Raw genomic sequence first — 17,950 nt, 5'->3', positions numbered from 1 at the left:
TGTGCAAGTCTGTGTGTGCGCATGTGTTTGCGCCTGTGCACGTGCGTGTGGTAATTTGAAAGGCTGTAAAAAAATAAAATAAAAATACAATAAAATGGGGCCATCTTTTGTGCAAGAGCTGCCAAGCGCAGTGCTGGTAAATCACAGGATGAATTTTTAATGCAATCTGCCCTGGGGCTGATCATACCCCTCTCCTCTCTCTGTCTTGTCACTCTTCTGTCCCAAGCTATACATTCACCACGTACAGCATCTCTCGCTGTGCACTCAGCAATCGTTAAGGCCACGCTGACACACACTCTACACAGGCTTGACACACGCAAGTGTGCGACACACACTCCACATTGTGTGGCACGCACACACACATTGTGTGGCGCGCATACACACATGATACACACCTCGTGCTACACACATCACTGAACAGCATGTGTGTCAGCGGAGGCTGTCCGAACGGGAGGACGGACTCATAATAATGACTGGCGCCGAGCGGATGGAATCATCAAACACACGGGAACCACGTGTTTGATACCGTTCCACTGATTCCGTCTCCAGCTATTACCACGAGCCCGTCCTCCCCAATTAAGGTGCCACCAACCTCCTGTGGTGTGCATATTGTTCCCAACAGACCAACAACACTCTCGCACTGCTCTCACTACGCACTAGTTGTTGTGTACTGTACACGCACACAATCTCCTGGCCTGCACACTTGTTTCACTGCAATCTCCTGGCCTGCACACTTGTTTCACCGCAATCTCCTGGCCTGCACACTTGTTTCACCGCAATCTCCTGGCCTGCACACTTGTTTCGCCGCAATCTCCTGGCCTGCACACTTGTTTCGCCGCAATCTCCTGGCCTGCACACTTGTTTCGCCGCAATCTCCTGGCCTGCACACTTGTTTCGCCGCAATCTCCTGGCCCGCACACTTGTTTCGCCGCAATTTCCTGGCCCGCACACTTGTTTCGCCGCAATCTCCTGGCCCGCACACTTGTTTCGCCGCAATCTCCTGGCCTGCACACTTGTTTCACCGCAATTTCCTGGCCTGCACACTTGTTTCGCCGCAATCTCCTGGCCCGCACACTTGTTTCGCCGCAATCTCCTGGCCTGCACACTTGTTTCACCGCAATTTCCTGGCCTGCACACTTGTTTCGCCGCAATCTCCTGGCCCGCACACTTGTTTCGCCGCAATCTCCTGGCCTGCACACTTGTTTCGCCAGTTTCTGGTGGAATAGCGAGGGGAAACAGGGCTACCAGACCAGTAAGTGGGTATATAGCAACAACTTGGAGTGTGCATTGCATACTATACACTGGACTGAAGATGTTATTATTGGAGGGCAGTGCTCATTCACTATACAGCAGAGCGCCACATTTAGCAAGCCGTCTAATGTGTTTGTGTGTTGTGGCTAACTGGTTGTAATTGGTGTGGTGTAATTGCAGAAGCAAGGGGAGAGCAAAGGTCAACACTCTGGCTAGTTAATTGTAAGCATTTAATTGTAATTTTCAAGGATCTACATTTTATATTTGTTGTAATGGAATAAAACACCCCACAAAATGTAAGCTACAAAAGTATGCATTACCACTTTACCACTTTAAGAATAATGCATTTTTTTCTGACACAGCGGCTGGATTACCAAGAAGTTAATCTTTAAGCCGATGTATAACACTTGTATGTTTTATGAATTTTTATTATGAGTGTTTCTGTTTTTTAATTTGGCGCTCTGCAATTTCACCGGATGTTGGCCAGGTGGGACGCTAGCTACCCTAGAGAGGTTAAGAATAATGCATTTTTTAAATAGGCCTTCCCAATTTCCCAATGGCATTATGCATTGGCATTTACATTATTTTTACATTCTAAAATATGTCAGAATAATGTGGGCACTAGACTACATCCACCGGCAGATGCTCCCGACACAAACACACTAGTGAAGTCTGTCCATGTGGTAACTAGTCAGTCTTGCCATTTGAGATGTTCAAGAGTTATTTAGGGGTTATTGTATCACGCGTGACGAAAAAGCAAAAAGCAAACAGGGTTCCCTTTGTTATGGAACGCATGTCTGATTTTTAAGGCAGGCTATTCCATGGCATGATGACTGAATTGCGCATCGCAAATCTTCAACCGAGACTTTAAACTTTTGAAATAACTGGTTTGCATTCTTTCCTTGTCATTTACCTGTGGATATCATAACTTGGAACATCTTTCCTGCGGCTTTCTTACCCCTACCGCTGTCGATCTTCAACAACCAGCTGTTTGAGAGCTGCGCGATCTCTCTGCCCGACAGATTGTCTCAAACTAGACTGTATGTGTGCGGCTTGCGTTGTGTGTGGTAAGTAATGGACATAATGAATGAACAACTTCCGGAATTCATTCGTTTGAAAAAAATAAATATATAGCCTAGATAAAATATAACATTATCGCAATATTTTTCAACTGGCCCAAGCGGGCCACTGACGGGATGATCGACTGGCCCAGAGGGTTTCCAAAACCTCCCCGGGCTAGCGGGCAGCCGTGAATGTCGACCCCTCATGTACACACTGTCATCTCTCACAGATATATTTTGTTACGTTACAGCCTTATTCTGAAATTGATAAAATACTCCCCCCCCCCCCTTATCAATCTACATACAATTCCCCATAATGACAAAGCAAAGACAGGTTTTCAGAAATGTATAACAAATTAAATACTGAAATATCACATTTACGTAAGTATTCAGACCCTTTACTCAGTACTTTGTTGAAGCACCTTTGGCAGCGATTACAGCCTCACGTCTTCTTGGGTATGACGCTACAAGCTTGGCACACCTGTATTTGGGGAGTTTCTCCCATTCTTCTCTGCAGATCCTCTCAAGCTCTGTCAGGTTGGATGGGGAGCGTCGCTGCACAGCTATTTTCAGGTCTCTCCAGACATGTTCGATCGGGTCCAAGTCCGGGCTCTGGCTGGGCCACTCAAGGACATTCAGAGACTTGTCCTGAAGCCACTACTGCGTTGCCCTTGGTTGTGTGCTTAGGGATGTTGTCCTGTTGGAAGGTGAACCTTCGCCCCAGTCTGAGGTCCTGAGCACTCTGGAGCAGGTTTTCATCAAGGATTTCTCTGTATTTTACTCTGTTCATCTTCTCCCAGCCCCTGCCGCTGAAAAACATCCCCACAGGATGATGGTGCCACCACCATGCTTCACCGTAGGGATGGTGCCATGTTTCCTCCAGACAGACCAGGCATTCAGGCCAAAGAGTTCAATCTTGGTTTCGTCAGACAAGAGAGTCTTGTTTCTTATGGTCTGAGAGTCCTTTAGGTGCCTTTTGGCAAACTCCAAGCGAGCTGTCATGTGCCTTTTACTGAGGAGTGGCTTCCGTCTGGCCACTCTACCATAAAGGCCTGATTGGTGGAGTGCTGCAGAGGTGGTTGTCCTTCAGGTAGGTTCTCCCATCTCCACAGAGGAACTCAAGAGCTCTGTCAGAGTGACCATCGGGTTCTTTATCAACTCCCTGACCAAGGCCCTTCTCTCGAGATTGCTCAGTTTGGCCGGGCGGCCAGCTCTAGGAAGAGTCTTGGTGGTTCCAAACTTCTTCCATTTAAGAATGATGGAGGCCACTGTGTTCTTGGGGACCTTCAATACTTTTTGTCATTATGGGGTATTGTGTGTAGATTGATAAGGAGAAAAAAAACAACGATTTAATCAATTTTAGAATAAGGCTGTGACAATGTGAAAAAAAGTCAAGGGGTCTGAATACATTCTTCATGCTTTGTATAGGCTACACACATGTGCACTGTGGTTCACCTTCAGTTCATATCCTTAACCACACACACGACCTATAGCTGTGAAAGTGGTCGTTTGTGGTTTGCCTGTAGATATAGTTGAACGAGTGTGTCTGGACTGTTGATGAGACTACATCAACACAGTAGGCAAGTGAGGGACAGTTTCCTGTTTTACCTGAAGCTCGAGCCTGTCACCTCGAGCCTGTCCCCTCCACTCACACCTGTGGTTGTGAAAGTAGTAGTAGGCTATAGGTTATTTATATTTGTGGGCTGCGGGATAGTTAGTCAGACTGAGGCCAGTCCCCTCCCCTGTCTGTAGTAGATGGTTGACAGTAGTCTCCTGTGTGGTATAGATACCAGACTAGCTGACGTGTGTGTGTGTGTGTGTGTGTGTGTGTGTGTGTGTGTGTGTGTGTGTGTGTGTGTGTGTGTGTGTGTGTGTGTGTGTGTGTGTGTGTGTGTGTGTGTGTGTGTGTGTGTGTGTGTGTGGATAGTGTAGCCAAACCGCATTGTGTATGTGGCCAGGTGATGACGACTCCCAGGGGACTACTATTTCAACTAAAAAGGCATTAAACATTTCTAACGTAGAGGATCTGTGGTTGACAATATTACTGTATGTGCTGTGGTGGGAAACGTTTAAGGCCCTCCTAGGCTCTTCTAGCTAAGTAGCTCCTCCTTATACATTATTTATACCACGTCTATGAAGTGCAAGAATAGAGCCTGTTTAAGTTTAAATTGTACTTTTTAATATTCATTTTGAAGTTTTAGTGTTTTAAAATTGAGCAAAAATTCCTGTATTTTCAGCTAATGCTCTTCAATCCTCTGTGATAGTAAACTAATTTCTAATTCATTACTCCCCATCCTGCCTGCTTTTGATTGGATAGATGTCTCGCTAACATATTGCATGAGGGACCTCTGGGACTCATGGCGGGCGGGAGAGCGGGGCGGTTGACGACGACAGCTGTCTTGGAGACGGAGTGTGTGCGAGACGGAGTGTGTGTGTGACAACGAGGTGGGATAAACCGGGCATGTGCTACGAGACGGTGTGTGCGTGTGTGTCACAGCGAGGTAGCTGAAACTCATTAGTCTCATGCAGGGCCATTGTGCTGCAGCGACGTCTCATTCACCAAGTAATCAGTGTGTGTGTGTGTGTGTGTGTGTGTGTGTTTGCGTGTTTGTGTGTAAGTAGAGTTATCAGCTTGGTCCCCCATGCCTGTGTCTAATATAAAAGCCCACAAGCCCATCCTGAGGCTAGCCTAGCTAGCATGTAAAGGTGGTATCAGATTATAAAGGCAACAGATTTACCTGCAGTGTGGGGAGGGGCACCACCTACAGTACACCTTTGTGACCCTTAAACCCGGGTTCCTGCAGGTTTTACGGGTGTTTTATAGTGTTTTATAACTGTTATGGCTCACATTAGAAACGCCTCATAAACTCTACTACTGGGAGCCTGTTAAACACAGCACTGCACAGAGCAGGAAGACACACACACACAGACACACTGTGATATAATATTAGAATGTATGAATGGAGACTAATGGAAGAGCAGGATAATTGACCTCCGCTATGCATGCTGTATCACGCCCCTGGAATTACACGCACACACACACACACACACACACACACACACACACACACACACACACACACACACACACACACACACACACACACACACACACACACACACACACACACACACACACACACACACACACACACACACACACACACACACACACACACACACACAGTACAGCCTCTCCTCTTCATTTGGGAAAGAAAAACACTAACGCAGCATGTGGCACCCAAATAGGGGAGGAATGAAAAGGTTGCAGTGTTACTCCTGATTAGAACCAAAATCCCGTTGACCTTTGTGGAAGCGGTCCTGTTTCTCTCCTACCTTCGTCGTCTGGAGAATGTCACCGTGTAATTAGGATGGAGTTTGCTACTTCTGTTCTGCTGTGGCAGCGACTTCTAGAGGATTGATAGGAGGCGGGATGTCATCCTCTCTGCTACTCTAAAGGTCAGGACACGAGCAGTGTTTGGGTGAGGAGGCTTAGTAAAACACGTGTACTTGATGGTGATACTAAAAAAAAGTCATCGATTAATACTGAATTTAAATAGGTCGCTAATGTTATGGAGCAGATAAGGGAGCAAACATGTCTTGCTAAACTTGTCAAACTCGTTAGGCTACACCAAATGGCACGAACGGAGTGGATTTTGATATACGAAGGGATTTGATGTGGAGCAGAGGAGCCATGTTTTTATTTAAAATACATTTATTTTCCGTCTAGCGCTGCCTTTGCTACTTTATTTAGGGTAAATGTACGGACGGACGGCGATTGTGATATGTGGTTGTCTCACCCCGGCTATCTTAAGATGAATGCACTAATTGTAAGTCGCTCTGGAGCGTCTGCTAAATGACTAAAATGGTAACACGCTACTGTATATAGCCTCGCTACTGTTATTTTTCACTGTCTTTTTACTGTTGTTTTTGTTTCTTTACCTACCTATTGTTCACCTAATACCTTTTTTTTTTTACTGTTGGTTAGAGCCTGTAAGTCAGCATTTCACTGTAAGGTCTACACCTGTTGCATTCAGCGCACGTGGCAAATAAACTTTGATTTGACTTAATTTGTAACCTCCCGAGTGGAGCAGTGGTCTAAGACACTGCTTTGCAGTGCTAGCTGGGCCATTAGAGATTCTGGGTTCGAGTCCAGACTTTGTCGCAGCCGGCCGCGACCGGGAGACCCATGGGGTGGCGCATAATTGGCCCAGCGTCGTCCGGGTTATGGGAGGGTTTGCCCGGCAGGATGTCCTTGTCCCATCGCGTACTAGCGACTCCTGTGACTGGCCGGGCGCGGTGCACACTGACACGGTTGCCAGGTGTACGGTGTTTCCTCCGACACATTGGTGCGGCTGGCTTCCGGGTTAGGTGGGCATTGTGTGAAGAAGCAGTGCGGCTGGGTTGTGTTTCGGAGGACGCACGGCTCTCGACCTTCGCCTCTCCCGAGTCCGTACGGGAGTTTCAGTGATGAGACAAGACTGTAACTGATACCACGAAATTGGGGAGAAAATGGGGGGGGGGGGGGGGGGGATGATGATAATAATAAAATGTAAAATGTAGAGATATGAATTTGAAATAGATAAGAGAATTGGGTCAGTTCCCCCAGTACTGCTGTTCCCTCCTCCCCCTTAGCAGTCCGGGTGAGTCAGGGGGAGGCTGAGAGCTGGTTGCTTGATTGAATTAGATGAGGTGGGGGAGTCAGGGAGGTTAGGATGGAATTGAATTCGACTTGATTGAGGATGGTTAGGAAGGGGGGGGGGGGCAGAGAGTGTGAGGTGGTGGGGTCGCAGCCATCAGATGGAGGCTGTCATTGGCTTTAAATTGATGTCCCACCCATGAGGATGATACATTTGCTGGCAGTGCCTTCAGGAAGTATTCACACCCCTTGACTTATTCCACATTTTGTTGTGTTACAGCTTGAAATCAAAATGGATTAAATTGTTTTTTTTTCTTCTCACCCATCTACACACACTCTGTTTTTACACATTAGAGTAAAAAAAATGTTTAGATACAGAAATATCTAATTTACGTAAGTATTCACAACCCTCCTCAATACTTTGTAGAAGCACATTTGGCAGCGATTGCAGCTGTCAGTCTTTCTGGGTAAGTCTCAGAGCTTTCCACACCTGGATTGTGCAACATTTGTCCATTAGACTTTTCAAAAACGTAATGATGGTGTTGGAGTCGTGCCTGGACACGCAGTCGTGGGTGAACAGGGGAGTACAGGAGGGGACTAAGCACGCACCCCTGAGGGGCCCCCGTGTTGAGGATCAGTGTGGCAGATGTGTTGTTGCCTACCCTCACCACCCGGGGTCGTCCAGGATCCAGTTGCAGAGGGAGGTGTTTAGTTCCAAAGCAGCAACTACTCTTCCTGGGGTCCAAACAAATCAAGCCAATCATGTTTGCAATAAGGTAGTAAAGTAAAACTGCCAAAAATATTACAAAGAAATGAACTTTATGTCCTGAATACAATGTGTTATGTTTGGGGCAAATCCATCACGTCACTGAGTACCAGTCTTCATATTGTGTTACTGTGAGTAGGCCAGTGATGCAAAATCTCAATTTACACACACACACACACACACACACACACACACACACACACACACACACACACACACACACACACACACACACACACACACACACACACACACACACACACACACACACACACACACACACACACACACACAGACTGAAAGATAAAAGTGTTGACAGGCGTTTTAATGCTGGCTGCGTCTCCCCGGCACTACTTCAGGAGGTAGTTCAGTTTGACAGGGGTGTGGTGAGAGGTGTGTGTGTGAGTGTACATGGGTGCGTGATTTGGAATTCAAGTTGCCAGTGGTGGCCTCTCCATAGTGAACTACAATACGGTCGGTTGCAGAGAGCTGCAGGGCATGGTGAGAACACACACACACACACACACACACGGCACAGGGCAGGGTGTGAACAGAGCAGAGCAGACAGGGCTGTTAGAGGATATGTTACCTGGACAGACGTTTGTTTGGCCATCCGTTGAAGCTGAGGTGAGTTTGATTGATTAAAGTTTAATCTGCTGTTGAATGTTTTTCTCCAGAGGTGCCCTTGGAACTACTAACACGACTGGATGTGTTTGCAAGAAATAGAAAATGGAGAAATAGTTTGGAAACAGAGAGGGTTGTGTTTGTATGGTTTGTGTGTGTGTGTGTGTGTTTGGGATGAGTGTGTGCCCAATAGATTTGTGTATTGTGTTCGTTTGTTGTGTGTGAACTGTTCATTGTGTTTCTATCTCACTCTCCTTCCTCTCTCTCTATCTCCCTCTATCTATCTTTCTCTCTTTTTCTTTACCTCTTCTCTCTCCCCTACAGAGGTCCTTCCGTTCGTTCGGTAATGATGACCGTCACGTCATGGCCAAACACTCCACCATCTACCCATCGTCGTCTGAACTGGAGGCGGTCCAGACCCTGGTGTCCACCGTGGAGGGTGCCCTCAAGCACGTCTCTGATTGGATAGACCAGAGCAATGTCCAATCGGTGCAGAGTAACAGCCAGGCAGACGCAGCAGCCGGCCAGACCGACGGCCAGCCGAACCCCACAGACAGCACGGCGACAGAGGACGGTAGTGCTGACCATGACGACGACCTTAACGACGACCCCGACGTTAGTCCCAGCGCCAGCCCAGATGACTGCACAGACAGCAGCAGCAGGTGGGGTTCCGACTGATGCATGCTGCGATATAGGCCTATGGTGTTCCGTTGCGTGTCTGCCAGGTCGACAGTCATTTCTATTGGTTAATTTCAATTTCCAGATATTGGGACATTTTGACTCTTGATGTTATGGAATTCTATTGACGACTTGATATTGATCTGTTTTCTCTAATAACTTACGTGGTAGTACAGTTTCTGTAGTTTAGTTAGTTAGTCGGTTAGTTCACCTATCCAATGTTTTAAGTGTAACCCAGCTGTTATCCCCAGGGAGCCTGGTGGAGGTGTGCTGTGTGGGGTGATGAGGATCGGCCTGGTGGCTAAAGGGCTGCTCATCAAAGAGGACATGAACCTGGAGCTGGTGCTGATGTGTCGAGAGAAACCCACAGATGCACTGCTGTGCACTGTCTGTGATAACCTGCCCCTGCAGATACAAGTAAGAGATATGAGAGAGACGGACGCACGCAGTGCACACAAACACACACACCAGGGTTTCCGTTAGCAGGTAATTGACGGCTTTTGGTCCCCCCCCCCCCCCCCCAAAAAATTCAGAAAAAAATATGATAAATACAATTGTTGCCGGCCAAATTGACGGCAGAATAAACTATCCCTTTTTGGTTACTACATGATTCCATATTTGTTATTTCTGAATATTTGATGTCTTCACTATTATTCTACAATGTATATTTTCAAAGAAGTGTGGGATCACCATTATTTGGACCGCATAGATTAATGAGCCAAATCTGTTTCACCATTTACCATACTGGAATACAGGTTTCAATTCGATTTATTATAACATATGTTTGTAAAATTACCATTCAAAAGTATGATTGCGTGTCCATATAGCTGTACCTTGGTATTTGCATTGCTTCTAAGTCAACCTCAAATTGTTCACTGACAGCCCAGCTATCTTCGAGTAGACAAAATAATTATTTTTTATTCGTTAATGGAAATATCAGTCTATGGATTCATTTGCTAAATGTAGTGGAATTGAATTGTGTGTATTTTCGTTAGTCGTCATGCATCTTCTTCTGCATCTTCTGTATCACTTGCTCACAGCGTACAGAGCCTATTTTGAGGGGGATATCACTTGTCAGACGGCACACGAGCTGCTGCTGCTGCAGCTCCTCAAACAGCTTGTTGCTACCGGACTGAAACGTGGGCTTTTATAAGCTCAGTCATTGCGCAAAAATTCTGAACGCAATCGCGTGTTTAAAAAAAACGCGCGATTTAAAAAAATAAAATAAAAAACACGCGATTAAGAGCTACTCTTTTTATTTCTCAGCTGGTAATTGAAGCTCCTCTCCCATTCGCGGTTCAAGTGCGTAATCAACGGTAGGCAGGCTATATCAATGCGTCACCCATCATTTTGCAATGTGAGCTGGAGGCAGTAGGCAGTATCTACTTAAATGATTTGCAACCTGAACTTTTTTACTTCGTATTGTGAGCCACGTCGTTCTTACCTTGTTTCAAAGTAGCCCATTAAAAATCCTACCATTAGAAACGTGGAGGCAATTCTTTTCTAAAGACTTCCTCATATGCCATTGAAAACAGGATTTCTCTCCTGTTCCTGTTCTACTGTTCTTTCTTTCGTCGTCCAGAAGCCGAGGTTAGCTTCTTTAAAAAAAAACACGCGATTGCGTTCAGAATTGTTGCGCAATGACTGAGCTTATAAAAGCCCACGTTTCAGTCTAGTTATATTAGCTACGCATCCTGTTGCATCTTTAGATTCTCCCCCTTTTTACATTTCTAACAGACTTTCATCTCTGTCATGTATCTAACCGCTCGCATCAGGCGTGCTGTTTAGAATGGTGTTCTCCTGTGAATTGCATTTTGGCAATTGTTTGAAAATGACGTTTTATTACAGGAGTTGCATGTTCTGTTAAGATGAATTACCATCATTCAAATGTGATTTCTCTCATTCTAAGCACAGCGGGTGGATGCCCTAATGATTTATATGCACCCAATGCAAATGAGTCTGGTAAATTTCTCAAATGGCCGGTAAATTATCACCCCCCCCCCACACACACACACACACACACACACACACACACACACACACACACACACACACACACACACACACACACACACACACACACACACACACACACACACACACACACACACACACACACACACACACACACACACACACACTGCTCTGTGCTATGGAACCCATTCATTTAGCAGTCGGTGCTATATTGGACTCGTGTATTCTCCACCTGTAGATAGGAGACACTCGGTGCCTGTGTGCAGGAGGTCTGGCTAGATCGGGTTTTGTAACGCTAGACAGCCCGGGGGTAAGTCCGGGGGGGAGGGGTTAAGAAGTCAGTCCTTCTTACCCCCCCTCCGTCAACCTCTCGTCACAGTGCAGTCGTCGCGGAGAGGGCAGCAACAGAAGCCAGGAGACGAGAAGCTACGGTTCTATTTATAAGCTGCTACCATGTGAAATTAATATAGGACTGTCAGCCAGGAGGTTTCCTAATTAGTCAAACACACATATGGCAGCAGAGGTATTCACCCGCGCACGGATACACACGCGCATGTGGACACGGCACGAGCACAAACACAAACACACACACGCGCGCGTGCGCGCGGTAGCAACCGAACACACAAACACACGCTTGCGTGAGCATACATGTAGGCAAGGTTAACCTCTGCTACATGAACAGGTATACTCATAGGAACTGCCACTGTATACTTCCTAATCCCAAGCATACCTGTTTCCACTCAACATATTATTAATTTAGTTTATTTATTTCACCTTTATTTAAACAGGTCGGCCATTTGAGAACAAGTTCTCATTTACAACTGCGACCTGGCCAAGATAAAGCAAAGCAGTGTGACACAAACAACACAGACTTACACATGGGATAAACAAACGTACAGTCAATAACACCATAGAAAACATCTGTGTACAGTGTGCACAAATGTAGTAAGATTAGGGAGGTAAGGCAATAAATAGGCCATAGTGGCGAAATAATTCGAATTTAGCAATTAAACACTGGAGTGATAGATATGCAGAAGATGAATGTGCAAGTAGAGATACTGGCGTGCAAAGGAGCAAAAAATAAAATCACAATATGTGGATGAGGTAGTTGGGTGGGCTATTTACAGATGGGCTGTGTACAGGTGCAATAATCGGAAAGCTGCTCCGACAGCTGATGCTTAAAGTTAGTGAGGGAGATATAAGACTCCAGCTTCAGTGATTTTTGTAATTTGTACCAGTCATTGGCAGCAGAGAACTGTAAGGAAAGGCGGCCAAAGGAGGAGTTGGCTTTGGGGATGACCAGTGAAATATACCTGCAGGAGCACGTGCTACGAGTGGGTGCTGCTATGGTGACCAGTAAGCTGTGATAATGCAGGGCTTTACCTAGCAAAGACTTATAGATGACCTGGAGCCAGTGGAGTTGGCGACGAATATGAAGCGAGGGCCAGCCAACGAGAGCATACAGGGCGCAGTGGTGGGTAGTATATGGGGCTTTGGTGACAAAACGGATGGCACTGTGATAGACTACATCCAATTTGCTGAGTAGAGTGTTGGAGGCTATTTTGTAAATGACATCGCCGAAGTCAAGGATCAGTAGGATAGTCAGTTTTACGAGAGTATATTTGGCAGCATGAGTGAAGGATGCTTTGTTGTGAAATAGGAAGCTTATTCTGGATTTAATTTTGGATTGGAGATGCTTATTGTAAGTCTGGAAGGAGAGTCTAACCAGACACCTAGGTTTTTGTAGTTGTCCACGTATTCTAAGTCAGAACCGTCCAGAGTAGTGATACTAGACGGGCGGGCAGGTGTGGGCAACGATCGGTTGAAGAGCATGCATTTAGTTTTACTTGCATTTAAGAGCAGTTGGAGGCCACGGATGGAGAGTTGTATGGCATTGAAGCTCATCTGGAGTTTTGTTAACACAGTGTCCAAAGAAGGGCCAGAAGTATACAGAATGGTGGCGCCTGCGTAGAGGTGGATCAGAGAATCACCAGCAGCAGGAGCGACATCATTGATGTATACAGAGAAAAGAGTCGGCCCGAGAATTGAACCTTGTGGCACCCCCTTTGAGACTGCCAGCGGTCCGGACAACATTTCGATTTGACACACTGAACTCTATCTGAGAAGTAGTTGTTGAACAAGGCGAGGCAATCATTTGAGAAACCAAAGCTGTTGAGTCTTCCGATAAGAATGCGGTGATTGACAGAGTCGAAAGCCTTGGCCAGGTTGATGTAGAAGGCTGCACAGTATTGTCTTTTATCGATGGCGGTTATAATATCGTTTAGTACCTTGAGCGTGGCTGAGGTGCACCCATGACCAGCTCTAAAACCAGATTGCATAGCGGAGAAGGTACGGTGGGATTCGAAATGGTCGGTGATCTGTTTGTTGGCTTTCGAAGACCTTAGAAAGGCAGGCCAGGATTGATATAGGTATGTAACAGTTTGGGTCTAGAGTGTCTCCCCCTTTTGAAGAGGGGGATGACCGCGGTAGCTTTCCAATCTTTGGGGATCTCAGACGATACTGAAGAGAGGTTGAACAGGCTAGTAATAGGGGTTGCAACAATTGCGGCGGATAATTTTAGAAAGAGAGGGTCCAGATTGTCTAGCCCGGCTGATTTGTAGGGGTCCAGATTTTGCAGCTCTTTCAGAACATCAGCTATCTGGATTTGGGTGAAGGAGAAATAGCGGAGGCTTGGGCAAGTTGCTGTGGGGGGTGCAGAGCTGTTGACCGGGGTAGGGGTAGCCAGGTGGAAAGCATGGCCAGCCGTAGAAAAATGCTCATTGAAATTCTAGATTATCGTGGATTTATCTGTGGTGACAGTGTTTCCTAGCCTCAGTGCAGTGGGCAGCTGGGAGGAGGTGCTCTTATTCTCCATGGACTTTACAGCGTCCCAGAACTTTTTGGAGTTTGTGCTACAGGATGCAAATATCTGTTTGAAAAAGCTAGCCTTTGCTTTCCTGACTGCCTGTGTATATATGGCCTCATATAGCGATGGTGTAGAGTTCACAGTACACACATAGCAGCATTTTCTTGGCCTTGGTTTAAATTGAAGCCTACATTTCCATGTTAACACATGCTCACATCCATAGCCATATCAGAGCTACATTTTTGGCTTGTTTTCCCATATGTCAGTGGAATGTTGTGTGAAACTTGTGGGACATTTATGGTTCTGTCTTATTACTCCGAGCCCTTTCCCATCTCCTCTCTCCCGCTCTTCCATGGCCCCCTCTCCCATGGCCCCCTCTCCCTCCCTCTCTTCTCTTGCCGGCCCCCTCCATGTTAAATAGCCGGTCAGAGAGGCATCCAGTCAGGCAGTGTCAGGCGTGGGAGTCAGCATCCCAGTGCTTTAGATCACATTGTAATGGATTGCAGATTGGTCCTGTGTGGCTGCGCAGTTAAACAGCCAACGCACTAGCTATGTGTCCTTGAGTGTGTGTGTGTGTTTTTTTTATGTATCTTTGGTAGTGTATTTGTGTGTGTCTTTATGTCTTTGCGCGGGTTTATGTATCTTTGTGTGTGTGTGTATCAGTGTGTGTGTGTGTGTGTGTATCAGTGTGTGTGTGTGTATCTTTGGTGTGTGTGTGTATCTTTGTGTGTGTGTGTATCAGTGTGTGTGTGTGTATCAGTGTGTGTGTGTGTGTATCAGTGTGTATGGCTGTCTGAGTGCTGCTGACACTCTAAAATTCATCATCTGATCTTAAGCCGGATCACTGGGGCCAGAGGTAATTGATTTCCCTTGTATGAGAGAAGAATTAATAAAAAGGACTCACACACACACACATGCACACACACACATCGTAATTGTGTGTGTGTGTGTGTGTGGGAAGAATGCATAAAAAGGACATGCACATTGTAATTGTGTGGCTGGCATTAATACAAGGGATTATAGCGACAGAACTAGCTTTCAGCCTCCACATCAAACAATGTTGTTTTCAATCAGGACCTCTTTTTTCTTTCTTTCTTTTTATTCTCCCCCTCGCTCTCTCTTCTCATAATCTGCTTTGTAAATGCATCGTGTGTGTGTGTGTGTGTGTGTGTGTGTGTGTGTGTGTGTGTGTGTGTGTGTGTGTGTGTGTGTGTGTGTGTGTGTGTGTGCGAAATGCACTGTTGGTGATTGGGCTTGCTCTTAACGGCTTTCACAGCCTGGACTGAGACCAGCTGAGATTGTCATGACCCAAGCAGTTTGTCCTGGCTGTGACCTTTGACCCTTGACCTCTAACGCCTGCTGTTATTGACCTCTGACCCCTAACAGAAGTTAACCGAAGAGAAGTACGAGGTGCAGCGCTGTGTGCCAGAGGCAGCCATCTTGGTGTGTAGTACGACAGAGCCAAAACTCACCCTGAAGGTCACCCTCACCTCCCCGCAGATGAGAGAGGACAGCGACACGGACGAACAAGGTACCACAATCACGTCTGTTTCGCTGTTGTTTTTGTGTTTACGTGTGTCTTTTTCTCTTCCAACGGAGGTACTGAAATGGGGTTAAATTAAGGGGGAAATGAAATGAGTTTGTCTTTGCATGGAAGAGGGATATAGAGGGGGGAGGTATTGAGGTGTGTAGGTTTGCATATGCATGTTTGTGCGCACATCTGTGTGTGTGTGTGTGTGTGTGTGTGTGTGTGATTTATGCTACTGCAGAGATCAGCAGCACTAGTGTTGTTAGCAGCACTCCACTGGGACACAGTAAGCTTTGAAAATATATCCATGGCCCTCTCCCAAGCTACACCCGTACTCCTCCTGCAGTACATGCATAAGACAAGACGCCATATTCCCTCTACACTAACTCTTCATCAAACCTTGCGCATGGTGTGCACGTACAGTGCCTTGCTGAAGTATTCATCCCCCTTGGCGTTTTTCCTATTTTGTTGCATTACACCCTGTAATTTAAATGATTTTTTATTTGGATTTCATGTAGTGGACATACACAAAATAGTCCAAATTGGTGAAGTGAAATGAAAAAAATTACTTGTTTTAAAATGTTTTAAAAAACTGAAAAGTGGGGCATGCATAGGTTTTCACCCCCTTTGCTATGAAGCCCCTAAATAAGATCTGGTGCAACCAATTACCTACAGAAGTCACATAATTAGTTAAATAAAGTCCACCTGTGTGCAATCTTAGTGTCACATGATCTCAGCATATTTACACTTGTTCCCAAAAGGCCCCAGCGTCTGCAACACTACTAAGCAAGGGGCATCACCAAGCAAGTTGCACCATGAAGACCAAGGAGTTCTCCAAACAGGTCAGGGACAAAGTTGTGGAAAAGTACAGATCAGGGATGGGTTATAAAAAAATATCCGAAACTTTGAACATCCCACGGAGCAACATTAAATCCATTACAAAAATATGGCTGTCACGATCGTGTGGGAGTGAGACGGACCAAAACGCAGCATGTGGAAAATAAGCCATCTTCTTTTATTATTGAAGAAGGCAAAACGAAACAAAACACTTACAAACTAACAAAACAACAAACGACCGTGAAGCTACAAAACGAAAGTGCACACACAAGCTACTAACGTTTAGACATAGACAATTCCCCACAACAAACTAAAGCCTATGGCTACCTTAAATATGGCTCCCAATCAGAGACAACAGAAACCAGCTGTCTCTAATTGGGAACCCATTCAGGCAACCATAGACTTTCCTAGACAACTACACACAACATAAACACAGCTAGACAACTATACTAAACATAAACCCAACTACTCTAAATAAACCCCCTAAACCTTACAACCACCCTGGACACTACAAAACCCACATAAATTACCCATGTCACACCCTGACCTAACTAAAATAATAAAGAAAACAAAGAATACTAAGGCCAGGGCGTGACAATGGCACCACAGCAAACCTGCCAAGAGAGGGCCGTCCACCAAAACTCATGGACCAGGCAAGGAGGGCATTAATCAGAGAGGCAACAAAGAGACCAAAGATAACCCTGAAGGAGCTGCAAAGCTCCACAGCGGAGATTGGAGTATCTGTCTATAGGACCACTTTAAGCCGTATACTCCACAGAGCTGGGCTTTACGGAAGAGTGGCCAGAAAAAAAGCCATTGCTTAAAGATAAAAATTAGCAAACACGTTTGGTGTTCGTCAAAAGGCATGTGGGAGACTCCCCAAACATATGGAAGAAGGTACTCTGGTCAGATGAGACTAAAATGTAGCTTTTTGGCCATCAAGGAAAACACTATGTCTGGCGCAAATCCAACACCTCTCATCACCCCGAGAACGCCATCCCCACAGTGAAGCGTGGTGCTGGCAGCATCATGCTGTGTGGATGTTTTTCATCGGCAAGGACTGGGAAACTGGACAGAATTGAAGGAATGATGGATGGCGCTAAATACAGGAAATTCTTGATGGAAACTGTTTCAGTCTCACAGAGATTTGAGACTGGGACAGAGATTCACCTTCCAGCAGGACAATGACCCTAAGCATACTGCTAAAGCAACACTTGAGTGGTTTAAGGGCAAACATTTAAATGTCTTGGAATGGCCTAGTCAAAGCCCAGACCTCAATCCAATTGAAAATCTGTGGTATGACTTAAAGATTGCTGTACACCAGTGGAACCCATCCAACTTGAAGGAGCTGTAGCAGTTTTGCCTTGAAGAATGGGAAAAAAATCCCAGTGGCTAGATGTGCCAAGCTTATAGAGACATACACCAAGAGACTTGCAGCTGTAATTTCTGCAAAGGGTGGCTCTACAAAGTATTGACTTTGGGGGGGGGTGAATAGTTATGCACGCTCAAGTTTTTTTATTTTATTTAGTTATTTCTTATCAAATAAAATGTTATTTGTCACATACACATGTTTAGCAGATGTTAATGAGGGTTTAGCGAAATGCTTGTGCTTCTAATTCCGACCATGCAGTAATATCTATCAACAACTACCTTAGTAAAGGAAAAGTAAAGGAATGCATAAGAATATGTACATAAAAAATATATGAATGAGCGATGGCCGAACGGC

General features: G+C 45.7%; 1 protein-coding gene across 5 annotated transcripts in view; it reads left to right on the top strand.

The window, feature by feature from the left end:
- Nucleotides 1-17,950, top strand: part of strbp (spermatid perinuclear RNA binding protein) — a 127,658-nt gene that overhangs the window by 74,520 nt on the left and 35,188 nt on the right. For all 5 annotated transcript variants that reach the window (XM_055875107.1, XM_055875108.1, XM_055875106.1 and 2 more), the window contains exons 4-6: nucleotides 8,666-9,003; nucleotides 9,271-9,436; nucleotides 15,246-15,390. In XM_055875107.1, the coding sequence (XP_055731082.1) occupies nucleotides 8,666-9,003; nucleotides 9,271-9,436; nucleotides 15,246-15,390 (649 nt within the window). The remainder of the gene's footprint in view (nucleotides 1-8,665; nucleotides 9,004-9,270; nucleotides 9,437-15,245; nucleotides 15,391-17,950) is intronic.

The sequence above is a fragment of the Salvelinus fontinalis genome, chromosome 21 (genome assembly GCF_029448725.1).
Source record: "Salvelinus fontinalis isolate EN_2023a chromosome 21, ASM2944872v1, whole genome shotgun sequence".
Classification (NCBI taxonomy): domain Eukaryota; kingdom Metazoa; phylum Chordata; class Actinopteri; order Salmoniformes; family Salmonidae; genus Salvelinus; species Salvelinus fontinalis.
This window is presented reverse-complemented; position numbering and strand designations above follow the sequence as displayed.